Genomic DNA, 17,200 nt, shown 5'->3' with positions numbered 1-17,200 from the left:
CGCAATCTGCAGTGACAGTAAAGCTGCACTGAGGACATTGAGCAGTCCTCTGATCACCTCGAAAATCGTTCAGGAATGCAGAAACCGTTTGAACTCTATCTCTAGATTCAATACAGTGGAACCACGCTGGGTACCCGGTCACTGTGGCATAGAGGGAAATGAAATCTCTGACGCTTTAGCGAAAGAGGGGTCAACCTCCCCTATGCCGGGACCGGAGCCAGCAATTGGGGTAGTAGCATTGGCTAAATCTGTTTTCAAAAACTGGGAACAAGTTTCCCATAACGACAGGTGGCAGAACTTAAATGCTGCTCGACACACCAAACTTTTCCTGCCAGAACCCAACATACGTACCGCAAAGTTTATCCTGTCGAAAAGCAGGAGGACTTGCAGGTGTATTGTGGGCATTCTGACAGGCCATAATTCACTAGCTGGGCATATGTTCAGAATAGGAATTACCGAAGATGATACGTGTCCCTCCTGTAATGAGGAAGCGGAATCCACGGAGCATTTCCTATGTGAATGCCCCGCCTATGGACGCATCAGGCATCAGATTTTTGGTGCCGATGTCCTCCAATTGCGACGGGCAGCATCACATCCACTAACGGAAATCCTGCGATACGTTAACGAATAAGGAATATTCCGTTAGACAGGGGAGGCGAGTACAATGGGCCAACACGGCCTGAGTGCTCAGAAGCTGTAGCTTCTCCCCCACCATACACACACACACACACACACACCCCGCAAGACGCCGTTCATTGTCTTTTATAGTCGGCTAACACTCAGAACCACAGAGGGCGAAAGGACGGACGACATTGGGGTAAATTTTAGATTTGAGACGTTCGTTAGTACGTGGATCACAAAGAACACCAGTTGTGGAACGCTAATTCATCCAGGTTGGCTGATAGCGTTGACCCGAGATATTTAAATCGCTCAGTTCTGGGCAGATCCCTGCCGCTGACAGTGATTGTGCCTGTTTCATGGGGATCGGTCGTCAAAAATTCAGTTTTGTTTAGATTCAATCTGAGACCGTGTTGCATGAGGCGATCATTCCATTTTTGGACATGTTGCTCGAGATCATTTTTGCTATCAGATGCTAGGAAAACATCATCTGCATAAAGCAGTGTGTAGGGCGCTGGACGTTGAATATCCCGTGTGACAGTGTCCATAACAAGAACAAGGAGGAGTGGTGAGAGAGCGCTTCCTTGATGAACACCAACAGAGACACGAAGCGGTTTTGATACACCCGCCATACTTTGAACTTTACTTTTCGGATCGTGGTAGTGTTGTCGTAAAGCATACCAGATGAGTTCGTGTGGTACACGGTCGAACGCTTTCCTCTAGATTCAGAAATACAATGTAAAGAGGGCGATCTTTCTCACGGTGTTTCTCCATGAGTAACAGCTATAATGATGAAATCCGCGCACGGTTGTTGGTAGCCAACAGAGCCTATTTCAGCTTACAAAAACTGTTCCGCTCGAAACGTCTCACCATAGGATCAAAGCTCTTACCGTACATGACTATGATCTTGCCAGTCCTCATGTATTCCTCGGAGACTTGGGTTCTTAGCAAGAAAAATTGCGATCTCTTGGCCTCGATCGAGGGAAGAATCTTCCGAAGAATTTTCGCCCCCTATATAAGGATGGACGATTTCGTAGCCTACATAACAACGGAATCTGTGGGTGATACCACGACCGTCTGGTTGTGGATAAAATTCAGTTCAACAAGTTGCGGTGGGCGGGTCACCTAATCCATGAGGATAATTCACTGTGGTAAGTCTATAAGGGTAATATCTATGGTAGAAAAAGAAGACGAGACAGACCCGGGGAGATGGTGTGATGGCGCCGGTCAGGACGCTAGACAGCTTTTAGGGATATCTAGTTGGTTGACATCTGCGCAAAACCGGGGTGTGTGGAGTTCCTTATTAAGGCAGGCCTAGCCCGGATACCAGTTGTTGCGCCGGTGGTGATATTATTGAAGGGGAAGGGGAAATTATTTATGGTGAATTCAAATTATCTGCATATTCTCCACTAACTTTATTTTAATTTAAAAATAAAGCCATCAGACCTTCCAATCTTATTCAAACCACTTTAACTGTATTTCTGAAACATAATACTTTTATTTCAATAAACATTTTTTTTTAATCATTTGCTTTATATTTGCCTTTCTCTCCTCTTTAAATACTGATAAATTACATTTATATGTATAATGAGAATAAATAATTTGTTTTGTTTTTTTAAGGTATTAACTCTCTCTTTTCCCACTCATAAATATATTTAATTATTTTTTTTATTTTTTCAAATATGAGTCTTCATGTGTTATTTATTTTACTTTCATATTTTATAAGTTATTATTTACATTCATATTTCTTATATAATTTTTTTTGTTACTTAACTTTTCTATTTAAAACATCTCGTATCTGTCCCGATTCAATCCAAAGATAGATCTGAGAATCTGATCAGTGACTTGTTCTTTGCAGCGCTTCACGTCCTGTGAGCTACCTTCTGGTCTGTATATTTGGTGCTGCTAATTCTGAATGGTTGATAATTTGTATTTTTATTTAGTAAATTTGGGATAAGGGTTGAATATGTGTGACATTGACTGATGTGTGTAGATGCCGTCTTTTCAGTACAAGTTTTAGAATTATCTCCAATTTTATTTCTCATTTATTTAATATAATTTTACTCAAAAGTATAATATTATCGACATGACATTTACTAAGTATATTAATGACACTGTAGCGGAGGTACATTTGATATATATTCATTTTTCCTTGGGGAATATATTTATTTATATATATATGCATGTATATGTATGTATAAGGTTTGATAAGAGTTCCTTAAGGTGGGGGTTTATCGTCAGGGAGTGAAAACTTTTCTCGATTCTGTTCACATGGTTTGGCTAACAGAGAGGAACTATTTACAAATTAGTTTGTTTTTTTTTATCTTTTTCAAATAATAAAGTAAAACAAAATGAATCTGAAACTTTCATAGGTTAAGTCCACTATGAGTAATAAGCGGTAGATCTACATCTGGTTTTTGTTCGTAAAAAAATAACTTTCCAACTTGAGCTACTCAAAGGGATTTGACAAAATTCAGAGAAGAAAATCAATTCTTTGATAATTGATTTCTATTTTATATTTATTCATTGATAGTAATAGTGTTACAATTCGTAATAATTTCAAACTAGCAATAGTATTGCAAATAATGCGGTTATAGTCCAGTTACCGTAGAATTTAGTAGGATAATGCAGGAATTTTGATGTTGAAGTCATTATCTGCCTAAGATGATGGTACTGGCTTGTTGTCAGTTGGCGATTTCTGCAAAAGGATAACAAAGTTTATTCATTTGGATCAACATTTGTTGCAATCTTCACATCTAGAATTAGCACACAAGTTAGCTTCCTCTGAACTATAAGTTCAAGGGACCCTTAAGTTTAATTACTAAAAGGAAAGATTTCTTACCTTTAATGAAGACAAATCTACACTGCGACCAAATCGAAGCCTTAAGGGTGCTGGTTTCCGTGTTTCTCTAATGAAGTCATCAGAGGGTACATCATTGTAATCGTATTCATTCAGTGCTTGTAGAAGGGTAGCCAAGATTTCCCGTTCAAGTTCATTCCGGTCAGCCATAACTTGAGCCTGATAAAGGAAGAAAGTGCATATTGAAGAGCGTCTAAATTACAACAAATTTTTTTGTTATTATTCAAGGTTTCCTTTGATCCAGTGGTGAAAGTTGGATTTAAAAAAAATAACCAATGCAATAGGTCCTCGCCCGACCTCCTCGGGGTGCTCGCCCGAAATCGTCTCCGGAAAGAACAAGAGGACAATACCGGACTGGGAGTGTTGAGGACAAGCGGATTTGGCGGAGGGATAAGCTGAAGCAACAGTCCGGGTATCACCCCTTACATTAAAAAAGGTGCTAACACCACCCCAAGCTAAGGTGAAACAGAATACACCGAGGGCTACGTGGTCATTGGAGAGTTTTAGTATGCCAACTCTGAATATTTTGGGTACCTTCAATTTCAAATGAGACGGGTACAAGGCGTCGGACCGGATGTATCGGGTGCCAACCATAGTAGTCCTGACCAAAAAAGGTCGACGTTAGGGGCCCCCAAAAGCAAGGAATAAAAAAAATGTCAGTCATCGGAAAACGGCTAAGAAGCAGATGTTTATTGGACCCTGCTCAAGAGTTAGTACCAGAAGGCTATACATATTCTGAGCAAGATTGCAAAAAACAACGAGGCCGGTACCAGGTGATTTTCGAAGACTATAACCACAAATGTCTGGGAAACGAGCAGGCAATTGATCTCAAGACGAGGTCGGAGAACAACACGACCTCTGCAAACAAGTAAGGAACAACAGTCGGCTAACTAGACACGAACCACGAAACCCTTCACTGACGTGGCAATTTCGCTAGCGACAAACTAGCGCCTGAAGTGTGGATCATTATAGAGGCCAGGCTTTTGGAGATGGTCATCGAGCATTTTTTGGACAACAAAGTCGAACACACGGGATTCTTCCTCTGCTTCGATTCCCTCCAGGTGGTCCATGGGTCCCGCTGCAGGAGGAGGTAGAGGTCAACAGTCAAAGAACCAAACCAAAGTAGAACTGATGCAATTCAGCACCAATACAAGGGCGCGTAAATGAACAATTGATTGATTCTTGAACATAAACTGAGGGTTACGGAGGCTTATAGAGCCTTCTATGCCTGCAAGGGAAGGAAATTACATGGAAATGGGTCTCCGACGAAGATGGTTCTCTGGATGTACACATCAGTGGTACATCCCATTTTAAAGTACGGTTCTATCATGTGGCAACAAAAAGTAAATAAAACAAAGCTTAATAGGATTGAAAAAGCCACGTGTACAGGTGCTACCGCATCTCTGTAGTCCTGTCCGGTGGATGCTTTCAATGTAATCCTGCACCTCCTGCACGTAGACTTCCACATTAAATACGCGTAGTGTGCAGTGCTGTCAGAGTACGAGAGTCCGGGCGTTAGACAAAGCGAAGTCCCATGGCCATAGTAACATGCTAGACAAAGTACTTCGGGAAGTGTAGAGATTCTCCATGGATTACGCCATACGCAAACCGAACTCGACAAAAAATTTTACTATGACATGCCCAACCAAGCCAGAGTGGAAGACCGGTGGCGTGTTGCAAGGTTATGATACAGTATTCTTCACACAGGGATCAAAGATGGACTGAGGAGTCGATGCGGGAATTTGGTCGGTTATACAGAGTGTCTCCGAGTCATACGCTCTCCCAGGATTCGTCAGTGTATTTCAAGCGGAAGTACAGGCGATACTAGTAGTCTGTCAATGGCTGGAACATGATCTGAGTCCAAAGCCTAACACAGCTATTCTGACCGAAAGCCAAGCGGACATCAAGGCCTTGTACTCATTAGCAATATCCTAGGCCTTTGGGGATCCTAGGCTTATGGCGAAGCGCAGAAACCCCCTGAATTGTCTGGGCGGCATGCTGGGTTCCAGGACATAAGAACATGGAGGGGAATGAGCGGACTGACAGACTGGCCTAGCAGTGCTCTGGTCTTGACAGTACTTCAAAGCAAAGGTTAACCACTTAAGCCAAGTTAAGTAGGATTTAACTCGCATATAACAAAACCCGTTCATGAGAGCTCTTGTGCGAGACCCGTGCAAATGCATAAAAAGTTACAGCAGTCTGCACGAGGCACTGACCTTTAAGGGACAATCTTCCCAGACTAGACATTCCCTGCATTTCAAATTGCCGAGGCTGCGGAGAAGAGGGAGAAACCCTCAGGCACTTACTTTGCGATTATCCAGCTGTAGCTAAAGCCGTGTTAGGGACATTAGGTAACTATTCTATGAAAACCTCAGAGAGATCTGTAGCTGTAGGGTGGGAGAGCTGCTTTCCTTCTATCACTTTTCTTTCTTACACAATCATAAGAATCGCAGGAGCTCACATTTGGCCCTCAGTTTATTATCAATTCTTACTACGTTTCGGAAATTTTATAATTGTGGAGCGGAACGATGAAATGTATTTACGTGTCAGACAACTGTCTCAGACAGACTATCCTTTAAAACAAACCCCCCCGGTACTCTGGAGAGTAATCCTCTTCCTTTTACCGCACTTCGGGCAATATGCTTTTATAATCTGGAAAAGCGATTAGTTGCGGACACGAATGGCGGCTACCGGAAGGCATCTTCCCTTGAGTTAGGAGTCGCTTTCTGACAGACATAATATTCTGGTCCAGGTTAACGAGTATCACAATTTCACAGTGCTTCCAATATAGTGGAGAAAGATGTTTTCTCCGAGCAGTTACACGCAATTCCGGAGAGGCTTCTCAAAGGTAACATTGTGATTGTGATAGGTGATCTGAATGCCAAGGTAAGCTCGGACGACTCCGTTTTCGAACATGTGATGGGAAACATGGTCTTAGCGACTGCAACGGTAATAGGGGGAGGTTCATGGATTTCTGCAGCTTCCAACACGTCCTCATTCGGGGCAAATTGCTCGAGCAAAGAGTTTGCAATAAGCTCAGTTGGGTTTTTGGCTATCTTTCTGATCGTACAGCTGATGCGCTTAGCAACTCATCTGATAATATCGGTGAGCATAGGGCCGCCATCAAAAATGCTTGCGTGGTGCGCAGGTAGTTCACGTCCTGAAGGGGCATCCTAAGGTCTAGCAGAGGAATTATAGAAGCCGATCGACGTTCGGAACGGGTTGAGGGCTTTACCGATCGCTGTGAGTGGTGCTCTGCGGTGGCAGCGAGGAAGAGGAGAGCCATGCCCTCAGTGTAGACTGGTGCCATTGTACTTGGCGCAGCGGGGCTCTGATTGTAGTCAGCAAATTAATCCGTATCCTAAGAAGACCATGGGATTAAGTCCGCGAGACAAGTATTCACATTTAACTACCAGGACGTAACTGACCCCTGCGAGTGATGGTGTGCGTAACGCGTTTGAACTCCGATACCGAGCGAAATTCCGGGAAGTTCAGCGTAGTGTGCGCCATGACCGAAGGAAATTTGTTATTGTAAGGAGTCGAAAAACACCTCCCCCAATTCAGGTTGTCATGCGAATCGTGCCCATTGGATAATTTGTAGTCGGCGGTAACTGATTGCATTCTAAAAGAGCGTCACAGATACTCGCCGGGAATAGAAAACTACAACAAAACAAACGGGACCCCGTTCCGTTTGGTTCCGTTCCGAACTGGTTAACCAGGCGGAGGCACATCTCTGAAATACTATGAGCTAGGTGATTGCACCCAAGAAGAGAAAAGTTTTAACGTCAAGCAGTAGATCCAAGGTCAATATTGGTATACTGCGAGGACAACAACCAACAAAGACCACTTCTGAAAAAGCAGGGACAAGCAGAAGTACGTTTTAGATCAATATATCAGACGTCAGAAAGGAGACAGGTCTCAATGGCGCAGTGGTAGCTGCATTATTGAAGGAAGGCCTGAAAAGACCCTTAAGAAGACTCAGAACAGACCTAAGTCATTTTTATCGAAGCCAAGAAAATGGGGAGCAGCGGAGAGTAGCCCGCATGAAAGGAATACTCCCAAAAAATTCAACCTGAACTCAAGAGGGGAGAAAACTGAGCATGTCAGAGATTAAGGCTGGAATCAGGAAGCCCGTCATTAGCTAAGCTAGTGCGGTCAAGGATTTTCGACCAGCCATACTACCGAAAATGCTTCCCGAGCAAATCCTAAGTCGTAAGGACCAGGAAACTGATGAAGACCTTGTCATTAGGCTGATGTGAAAGGGATGGATTGCGAAAAGTAAGCTTGATCACTTGAAAGCCATAAGATTACATGACATAGAGGTCAAAGGGGAAACAGAGGTTAAATATTTAGGAATGGCGCTAGAGCAAAAATTACTCAGGAGGACAAATGTCGGAAACACTTGTCGGGAAGCTACAAGGGCTCTGATGATTTCTAAGTCCATAGCAGGAAAAAATGGGGTTGCAACCCGAAGATACTACTTTGGATTCACACTGCAATAGTAAGGCTATTGAGTAATCTGACAGCCTAGCAGCGATCAAGGCACTTAGGTCCAACCAGGTGGACTTTAAACTGGTACGGGAATGTCTTAAGAGACTGAATACCAGGCCATGTTGGGTTAGAACGCAGTGAGGCAGCAGATGAATTAGCCAAGAAGGGAGCAGGGACGCGTTTACACGGGATCTAGTCCTTCTGTCGAATCGGAAACGGGTTCATCGCTATGACATTAAAAAATGAAGAGGAAAGGTTGAGGGAACTATACTGGGCGAGTCTATCAGGAATGGAGCAGTCCAGGGTGCTTATTGGGGCATACGAACCGAAGCGCACAAAGGATTGCTTAAAACTCACCAAGCAGAACCTCCCAATCATAGTGGGAATTCTCACTAGTCACTACCTTGTAGGTCGAGACTGAAAGATTTGGAAGTAGGGAATTGAGATACTATCATTAGTAGGTACAATGTAACCAGTAACCAATTGGATTAAGGATGGGTAACAGTTGCATTACTCTCTATGCACTCTCCCAAAATGGCCAACTCGTGTGTCGCTCCAAGAACATAAGGCGCAGAAATGGAAAGTGATCCCCACTGTTACTCATAGGCACCTAGCTTTCATCGACACTTATCTGTGTCGTTTTATCGGAGTCGCTGGCCTGCTATTATTACCAACGAAGATTTTTTTCGGCGCACATGCTTGGCATCCATATGTGTTGTGATCGAAAGTGACAGTGGATAGGTCACACACTAAGCAGGGACGACAATTGTATTGCTAGCTACACCATGCAGTGGAATCCCCCATTTATCCCAAGATGCCCGACGGGTCGGTCCCCTCAAAGGCACTTGGCGCAGAACAGTAGAGAAGGAGTACAGGCATCTCAGCAAATCGTGAGGCGGAGCTGAAGCGCATTTCAGGTAACCGCAAACGATGGCGCATGGGTGTAGTTGACGCGCAATACCCCAGCAAGGGGTAAATGGCAACTGTATATATATACTCTTATACTCGCTCGTATATGATGCTGCCAGATAAGATAGAAATACAGTCGTTGGCTTTGTTTCAAGGCTCCTCGCACTCTTTTAGAGAGAATAAAAAAAAGGCACTTAGTGAAATAGGCCAGGTTTTCTAGTTTTCTTAAAATTTTCGACCCCCCCGGGCTGGTAAGGTTTTATAAAATCACTAATTAGCCGCAACCATGAATTATTTATGATTTGCAAATCTTAAGGATGAGGCACAATATATGAAGCCTCGGGTTATTGGTCTTCGGCTTTTTACGTTACCAACCGACCGTAAAATATAGTCCCGAAATAGACCCATTATGGGATATAGTGAGTGGGTGGACCTGAAGAATTTGCGACAACCAAAGATTATGGAGGAAAATCTAGGATATAACAACTGAAAATTTGATTTGAAAACGCTCTTGCGAATGGTCTGACCCAATTGAAGGTTGCCATTAAAATCATTTATCTATTCAAAGAGATGGGGTTGCTATTATAATCGTATCTATGTCCCCCTTCCATTCTTCGCTCCCTAATAAAATGACGTGAACCCTTCAAACGTTGAGCTATTATTTAAAATAAGCAGACAACCATGACTGGCCTTAAAATAAATTTGAATAAATCGCTCCAACTTAGTTGGAAAAAAATCCCTTCAAAGGTCAATAAATCGATTTATTTCCGAAAAGATTGTTTAAAAATGAATAATTGCCATTGGCAGAAAAAAATTCAAATTCATTTTCTTACCTTAAATCATTTGACCTTTTAGTAATTTGATATTATTCCAGGAGGAACGTTTTCACGAGATTCAGCAAATTTTTCGAGGAGCCCCCACAGTAATTGACATTATCTTGGTGGAACGGATATTTGCATGGAGTATAATCCACGTAAAAGGAGCATTATTGTGTTGCATTGAACTGATAGAAGTTTAAATATAGGAGAGAATATATTCAGGGAATCAGTCTTCATCTATCGCTTCGTTCAAGGAAGGATATGAATAGGATCCTTCGCATACGATATCAATTTGCTTCAATACGAGGGTGTCTTCATTTTAAAAATAGAAGGAAGTGGATTGCAATCCTAGAAACATTATTAAAATTTTCGTTTACGTGATATCCTTTGACATCTCTATTTTTTTTGCGATTTCTTAAGAATTTGTGAATTAAAGAGGGAGTACTATCTATTTGGCGCAAAAAACGAACCCTGCCCCTTATTTTCTGTGACAGCGCACCCAAACAAAATACTACAAGAGCGATGGACGCTTAACCTTATGAATATGCCTGCAGAATGTGTTAATAAAAAAATTCCTTAAAGTCTCCAATCCCCAAAAGACAATGATGAAGGCAGATGACTCTACTTTTTCAACAATTTTCTTCCAACATTACAACTCACCGCTGATACTTTATATGGGTCCCGCCCGAATCGCAGTCTCAATGATGGTGCTCTTTTCTGTTCCAGTGGGGCATCATTTGAAATATCACGTCGTACTCTTAAAGCAGCTACATCTCGGTCTCCATTGTCGTCCTCCAAGGGTGCCTGTCTTGTGACGCGGTCATAGTTGTTCTCGTCAATTGAATTGTCTCCTTCATGGACGGACATCATTGGGTCGGAGCGTCGTCCGAAACGTAGACGCAAAGATGGTGACCGGATGGGTTTTTGGTGGACATCTCCAAACCATCGTTTCTCCATCGATTGAAGGATATCAGGATCACTTCGTCCAAATCTTAGGCGGAGCGATGGTGACCGTTGAGCCTTTCGTTCGACCTGATGATTGGGGAAGGAGATGGGTCCGGCGTATTCGCGTTGTAAAAGGTTTTCATAGAGTTCATTTAGTGAGCCTGAAAGGGAGGAAAAATTCTCAGTTCTTTTATCCATAGCTTAGATACAGGGTAAATGTCGTGTAAATTAAGCAAAAACTCTAAAAATAGCAGGAGTTGACCTTTTCAAATCGTAAATAATCACAAGTAGCTTATCTGCACCAATTAGATACTCACTATCAAATGATGGTGGTAGAGCTGATATTTCACTGATTGTCACAATAAAGACAAACACGAAAATTGATGTGATTTTTTGATGCTTCATTATCTGTAAGGGAAACAAAGTAAATTGGTTAATAATGAATGTCATAACAATTGCATCTAAAAATTCAAGAGAAAACACCTTCGAGCTAGGTCCCACTTTCAAAAGAGCCTCATTATAAATCCATCTTCCCCTTTCCAATTATCTTAACTTTCGAGGCTCTCTACCAATTATATCTTCATAGTCACCTTATTTCGTTCAACCTCTTCCAATCCACTTCAGTTCTTTTGCATTCACTATCAAACTTTCCTTCCAAATATCTAAGAATAATCTTCTTGTCTCGCATTCTCCACAACCACTAAGCACTAATATCCCGAAGTGACTTAAAGTATCTGCTGGGTAGGGACTGTTTATCCTGTTATCATAAATATACCCATTGAGGGCGATAATTGCAGATTAGACTGGCCCTTGTTGTCGATAAGTTAAAACTATTTACTACACTCAGTGCGTAAAGTGGATATCATAGTATCTAGTTGTCTACGATATCGATCACGGTGATGAGATAATATCTATTGTACTATAGGTTGTTGGAAGTATTGTTGTGATTCCGGCTTTAGCTGAATATGTTAAATGCTAATGGGATTGGTAGAAATGGTTAGTATGTAATTAGGTTAATGATGCAATTGGGCACCTAGGCAGCAGGTAGGACTAAGGCTTTTCAGCCCTTCTGCGATAATTATACCAGCAATCCAGGACATAACTTGGGCAAGATAGATGAATAAAAATATAAAGGAACCCGGGAGCACGACTGAAGAACGATAGGAACTGTTTCGGACACTTTTCAAATCTAGGCCACTAGGGGCATAAAACTTCTCGAGAGACTTGCCTGCACTTCCCAAAAAGGATACTAATTTAGTTTAGTTTGGTTTAGTGGGGACGCCGTAGCTCTAAGTACACAGGTCTTTATCAGGCCTATTGTACTATCTCCGGCACTCCCGCTCGTCTGCAACGTTCACTAGCTTTCGCGAATCTGAGAACCTTCTGCGCTGACTCTGCGTTGAAGAAAACCTAACCAAGGTATTTTCGTCTGACGTCTGAGTAGGCCGAGCAGCGGCATATGAAGTGCAGGGCCATCTTTTCCTCTTCCCCTTATTGGCTGCATATAGCTGAGACCACTACTCCAATTCTTTCCATGTCGTGTTTTAAGGGACAGTGTCTTGACAAAAGCCCTAGTAAGGTTTCCAGGTTCTACCTCTTAAGGGACAACGAAAATGGCCTCGGGTTTCTTTGCAATGATTTTTACTCCTCAGAGTGGACTTGACAGCGAATGGTCGGATACCTAAAGCTGGTTCTGGCCTCACAATTGTGAATCCAGAACTTTGACGAGCCAGTCTGACAGCTTCCTCATTACCAGTGATGTTTGAGTGCCCTGCCACCCATATCATGATGAACTGATGGCAACTCCATACCTTTCCATGCCAATGAAATGGCATATATCCGCGCTTGGAATATGGTCGCCGTATTTTCGAGGATCGGGTCAGCTCCATAATCGGATTTCCTGAGAACACCCCTCCGTCTTCCATGACAGACTCATCGGTAAAGACTATTAAGTTTGCAAACCGAAAAGACTCGTGACCATTTATCGATCATTCGTCGTTTTTGGTGACTACGATGGAGTATGACTTTTCAAAGCCGAATCTGGACATCATATGATCGGCGGGTATCAGAGCCACCTGATGTTCGCCAAGGAATTTTTAGATGGGTTGGCCGCCTTTCCAAACGCCAATGTTATCAAGTCTATATGTGTTGTTAGTTTCATTTTTATCTCAAATCTGTGGGATTGGATTTAGGGTACTTTCGAGCGCTGCGGCTATTAGGGCTAGATCGTCAGCAAATGATGATACGAGGAACTCTGCATCCTTCAGTGACCATAAAAGGGTGTCCATAACCAGGAGCCATAATGGAAGAGATAGAACCCCTCCCTGTAAGCAACCTCTTTTGTCCGAGCAAATATATGGATCATCCACTCTGTCATGTGAAGAGTCCAACTGATTAGGAACGAATCTATTCCAGGAATTCCAGGAACAGGAATAATACCATGCGGATCCGCATCTATGGAACGAAATAATTGACCATTTTACTCGTTCCAATCAGCAAATGCAACTGAATGTGCTATTTACTTAAACCCTCCCCAACATCCTTTTCCTATTCTCTTAGTGGACAACCCCTTTCACTGCTGACCTCCTTGCAAGAACTGGGTGTAATATTTGACGACAAACTTCGTTTCAATTGCCACTTCGTTGAAATCATCAATAGGGCTTCCAAAATGTCTAGTTTTATCATACGTCCCTCTCCGACTTTACTGTAATTCAGCAATCCTTAACTCTCTTCAACTCCCTTGACTGTCGCGCTCTTGAGGTTGTTCAACGTAAATTCACCTGCACCCTCTTTTACAAAAAGGACCTTTTAAGGGGTGACTATCCGTCACGACTCTGCATCCGCAATCTCTCCTCCCTGCAGCAACGCTGTATTTTCCTTGAAACTCTGCAATTGCCCGATGGACTGCTTTGCCAACTCGCATACTACTTTCCGCACCGCCTGTCATAACCAACATAGTGCGGACATTTTTAAAGTGCCCTTCGCGGAGCTCGAGATTTACTTTCACTCTCCGATCCTGAGGCTCCTACATGGTTCTACAATGCCCTACAGCTTGGGTTCTTTGACTCTGTCTCCTTCCCTTGTTTTAATCGTAAGGTAAGCCACTTACTTGCTCCTCTTTCAGAGGATAATATGTAAAAAGGAATTTGTTCTGTATCTTCATTAAATAAATAAATAAATAAATAAATTTTATTAAGGAACACCCTTGTCGTTCCCCAAATCCGCGCTCCAGCATGCTTTTTTTCTCTTCTCTGGCGTCTTGGGTGGACAGCTCTCTTCGAAAGCTTATTTAAGTTGTCATCATCTGGGTTGTTTTCTCCATTCCAGCAATGGATTTAACACGTCTTCCAGGGATCCTAACTCGGGGCTCAATTCTATTTTGTCGTCGCCCAATCACTCTTGTGTGTATTCCGAAATGGAGTGGCTGGAGGTGAAACCATGGCCATTACGAAACCAATGCGCCTGTGGTTCGAGAGCGCGATGTCTTTTAATACTCCCCACCCTTCCACACGAGACTCATTGTCAGAAGATGGCACCATGATTCCGATGATCCCTTGCGAGACCACGTTGAAGAAGGTGACTCATTACCCAAATTGGGGATCTGCAGTTCGGTTCCTACTAGATACTCCAGTAATTTCGATCCTCTCACGTTCTTGCTGGAAATTCCCCAGCATATATGGTAGACGTTAACATCACATCCTGCAGATGCCCCAGACGATCCTTCCTCTTCAATATTGCTTTAACCCATAGGTTTTGCTTTGCCGGGAGACGGTTTGCCCCCGGTCGATTTGCCCGAAGATCGTTTGAGGCATTGTTTTGTCCGAATGAGGTTTACCCGGATGCTGTTTGCTGTCCGAAGATAATGGCTTACTCGTAGGCATGAGTTTTGTCTAAGCAGGTGGTCCCGACTGGTGCCCGGGGTCAGGAGTGTTGCCACAAGAAGCTTCAGCTTGTCCGTGGAGAATCTGAGTCTAGACTTGGGTTCTCCATCGATCAGCACAGAGTTGCCCCTTCACTCAGGATTGGGTCGTCATGATCGAAGTTTTTCTTATGCTTTTACTTTGTTTTGCGTTTTGGTTTTTATTTTTTTCATAGTTGGCTCCCATGACCTTTATTTTTCCGGATAAAATAAGCCGATCTCGGCAGAGCAGCTGTTTGTCGAGACAAGGCTATTTGAAATTAGAGGCGCCCTGGTACCCAGAGGCACATTTTAACCCTTCTGACCATTCACCCCTCGACACGATAGTCACACCTTGGCTTGGGGTTTTGATTACCGCTTAGCTTCAATTGTCAGCTCTGGTTCCCTAGAGGAGCCTGCTTACTGAGCTCATCCTGGCAAGGTACATCGTCGAGGAAGGCTAAAAAGGGATAGTACCCACCCAGTCATATTTTATCTTTTCCATCTCATTTTTAACTCCAGCACACTCAACTTTTTATGTTTTCTACTACTAATGTCTCCCGGTTGTCAAAGGGTAGTATAGGTCCCAGGACGAAACGTGGATTGGTACCCATGATGGAGCCTAAAACCTGGGAAACGCCTGCTGGATCAACACGAACAGCTCGACTACCAAACCCTATATCCATCTCAATGTGATGGCCGTCCCCCGTCGTGGGAGCTCTTTCTTAACGAAAAGCTGGAGACTGGGATGTCCCAATATAGGGCTGATATAATAGCGTTAAAGGAGATGCGTGAGACAGGGACCGGTTTCCTGGAGAAAGCAGGTTTACTATATATTATAGTGGCCATCCAGTAAACCTGCTGTTATCGGCTTTGAAAATATAAGCGAAAGGCAATGCACTCTGCGTTTGCGAGGCAAGTTTAGAAGTATAAGCGTTATAAACGTTCACACCCCTACAGAGGAGACTGCAGAGTCGGAGAAGGATACCTTCTACAAGGCGGTTGAGCGGACCTTTGAAGACTGTTTCAAGTATGATATAAAAATCATACTTGCGGATTTCAACAGTTAAGTAAGAACCGAGCCCGTATTCAAGCGATATGTTGGCTCCCATAGCTTACATAGGGATACCAATGATAATTGACTGCGGATTATTCAGTTAGCAGTATCGCACGAAATGGATGTTGGAAGCACCTGATTTGCGCGGAAAGCGGTCCATAAACATACATGGGCCTCTCCTGACAGGACCACTTTCAACCAAATTGACCACGTGTTGATCGAACGCCGCCACCTCTCAGCCTTGATGAATGTGAGAACATATAGGGGGGCCAATATAGACTCCGATCACTATCTCGTTGATTTGGTGCTCCGAGCTCAAATAACAACACCACCCAGAATCCCCTTCGACAATCAGGTGAGAGTTAACACAGAACCCATCCACAATACAGCCTCCCGCGACACCTATAAGGGAAATGGATGCCGCAATAACCGCAGCCAACAGAGGTCCTGGAGATGAAGCATCAACAAATGATCTTCACAATCACCTGAAGAACGTTACTATAAATACGGCCACAAACATACTTGGCCCCAGCCGCAAAAAGGAGTCGGAATGGCTGGTTTGACGATGAATGTAAGTTGGTAACGGAACAGAAGAATGCCGCATACCGAGTAATGTTGCATTCTCAAAGAACGCGGGCACGCGTAGAAAATTATCACGAACTCCGTAGAGCGGTGAAGCAACTTCACAGACGGAAAAAAGAAGCCTGGGAGAACCAACAGGTCTGTCAACTCGAAAAGTACAGAGAGCAACCGTACCAGGCGCGGAAGTTTTACCAACAAGTCAGCAGGATGAAGTCTTATGCACCTCGATGCTCATCCTGCCGACACAAAGAGGGAAATCTGATTGGAGGAATATGGAAGCGACCAATTATACCAAGTGGTTTATCAACTTGTGCTCAAGGTATGGGACAGCGAATCAATGCCTGATAACTGGCAACGAGACATTATCTGTCCCATACATAAAAAAGGAGATGTCACGCAGTGCTAGGTCGGATAGCCCCATAAGCCCAAAACACCATTGGCCCATACCAAAGAGGCTTCACTCCAGGCAAATCAGCAACAGATCAGATTTTCTCTCTGCGGCAAGCGATGGAAAAATTGTTAGAATATGGACGCCAGTTGCACCATCTTTTCATTGACTCTCAAGCCGCCTATGGTAGCCACAGTAAAACTGTACACGACCATGAGAGAATTCGATATCCTGACGAAATTAATAAGACTGACTAGGCTGACCCTGACCAATGTGCGAGGCCAGATAAAAGCAGCAGGATCACTCTCAAGACCATTCGACATCAACAACGGTCTACGACAAGGGGATGCGCTATCATGCGTCCTCTTTAACCTGGCCCTCGAGAAAGTGATCCGTGATGCTGATGTAAATGCAAGAGATGCGATCCTCTCTAAGTCCACCCAACCCGAGATGTACAGTCTACCTTCATCCAGATCGAACAGGCGGCGTGAGATATTGGGTGGCATATTAATGAAGGTAAGACGAAGTATACAGTGGCAACGTCAGCACCAAAAGCCAACCAACCAACAACATCAAACCGCACTGGTCAAACGGGAAGGCTAAAGATAGGATACTATCTCGAAACGTCTCACCA

General features: G+C 43.5%; 1 protein-coding gene across 2 annotated transcripts in view; it reads right to left on the bottom strand.

Annotated features, from left to right (window-relative positions):
- Positions 1-2,092: 2,092 nt before the first annotated feature.
- LOC119652823 (short neuropeptide F) overlaps positions 2,093-17,200 on the bottom strand; it is a 172,138-nt gene continuing 157,030 nt past the window's right edge. For both annotated transcript variants that reach the window (XM_038057151.1, XM_038057152.1), the window contains 4 exons: positions 10,959-11,049; positions 10,357-10,802; positions 3,461-3,637; positions 2,093-3,316 (listed from right to left, as the gene is read on the bottom strand). In XM_038057151.1, coding sequence (XP_037913079.1) covers positions 3,278-3,316; positions 3,461-3,637; positions 10,357-10,802; positions 10,959-11,049 — 753 coding nt within the window. In that variant the 3' untranslated portion in view covers positions 2,093-3,277. The remainder of the gene's footprint in view (positions 3,317-3,460; positions 3,638-10,356; positions 10,803-10,958; positions 11,050-17,200) is intronic.

Source organism: Hermetia illucens, chromosome 3 (assembly GCF_905115235.1).
Source record: "Hermetia illucens chromosome 3, iHerIll2.2.curated.20191125, whole genome shotgun sequence".
NCBI classification, from domain to species: domain Eukaryota; kingdom Metazoa; phylum Arthropoda; class Insecta; order Diptera; family Stratiomyidae; genus Hermetia; species Hermetia illucens.
This window is presented reverse-complemented; position numbering and strand designations above follow the sequence as displayed.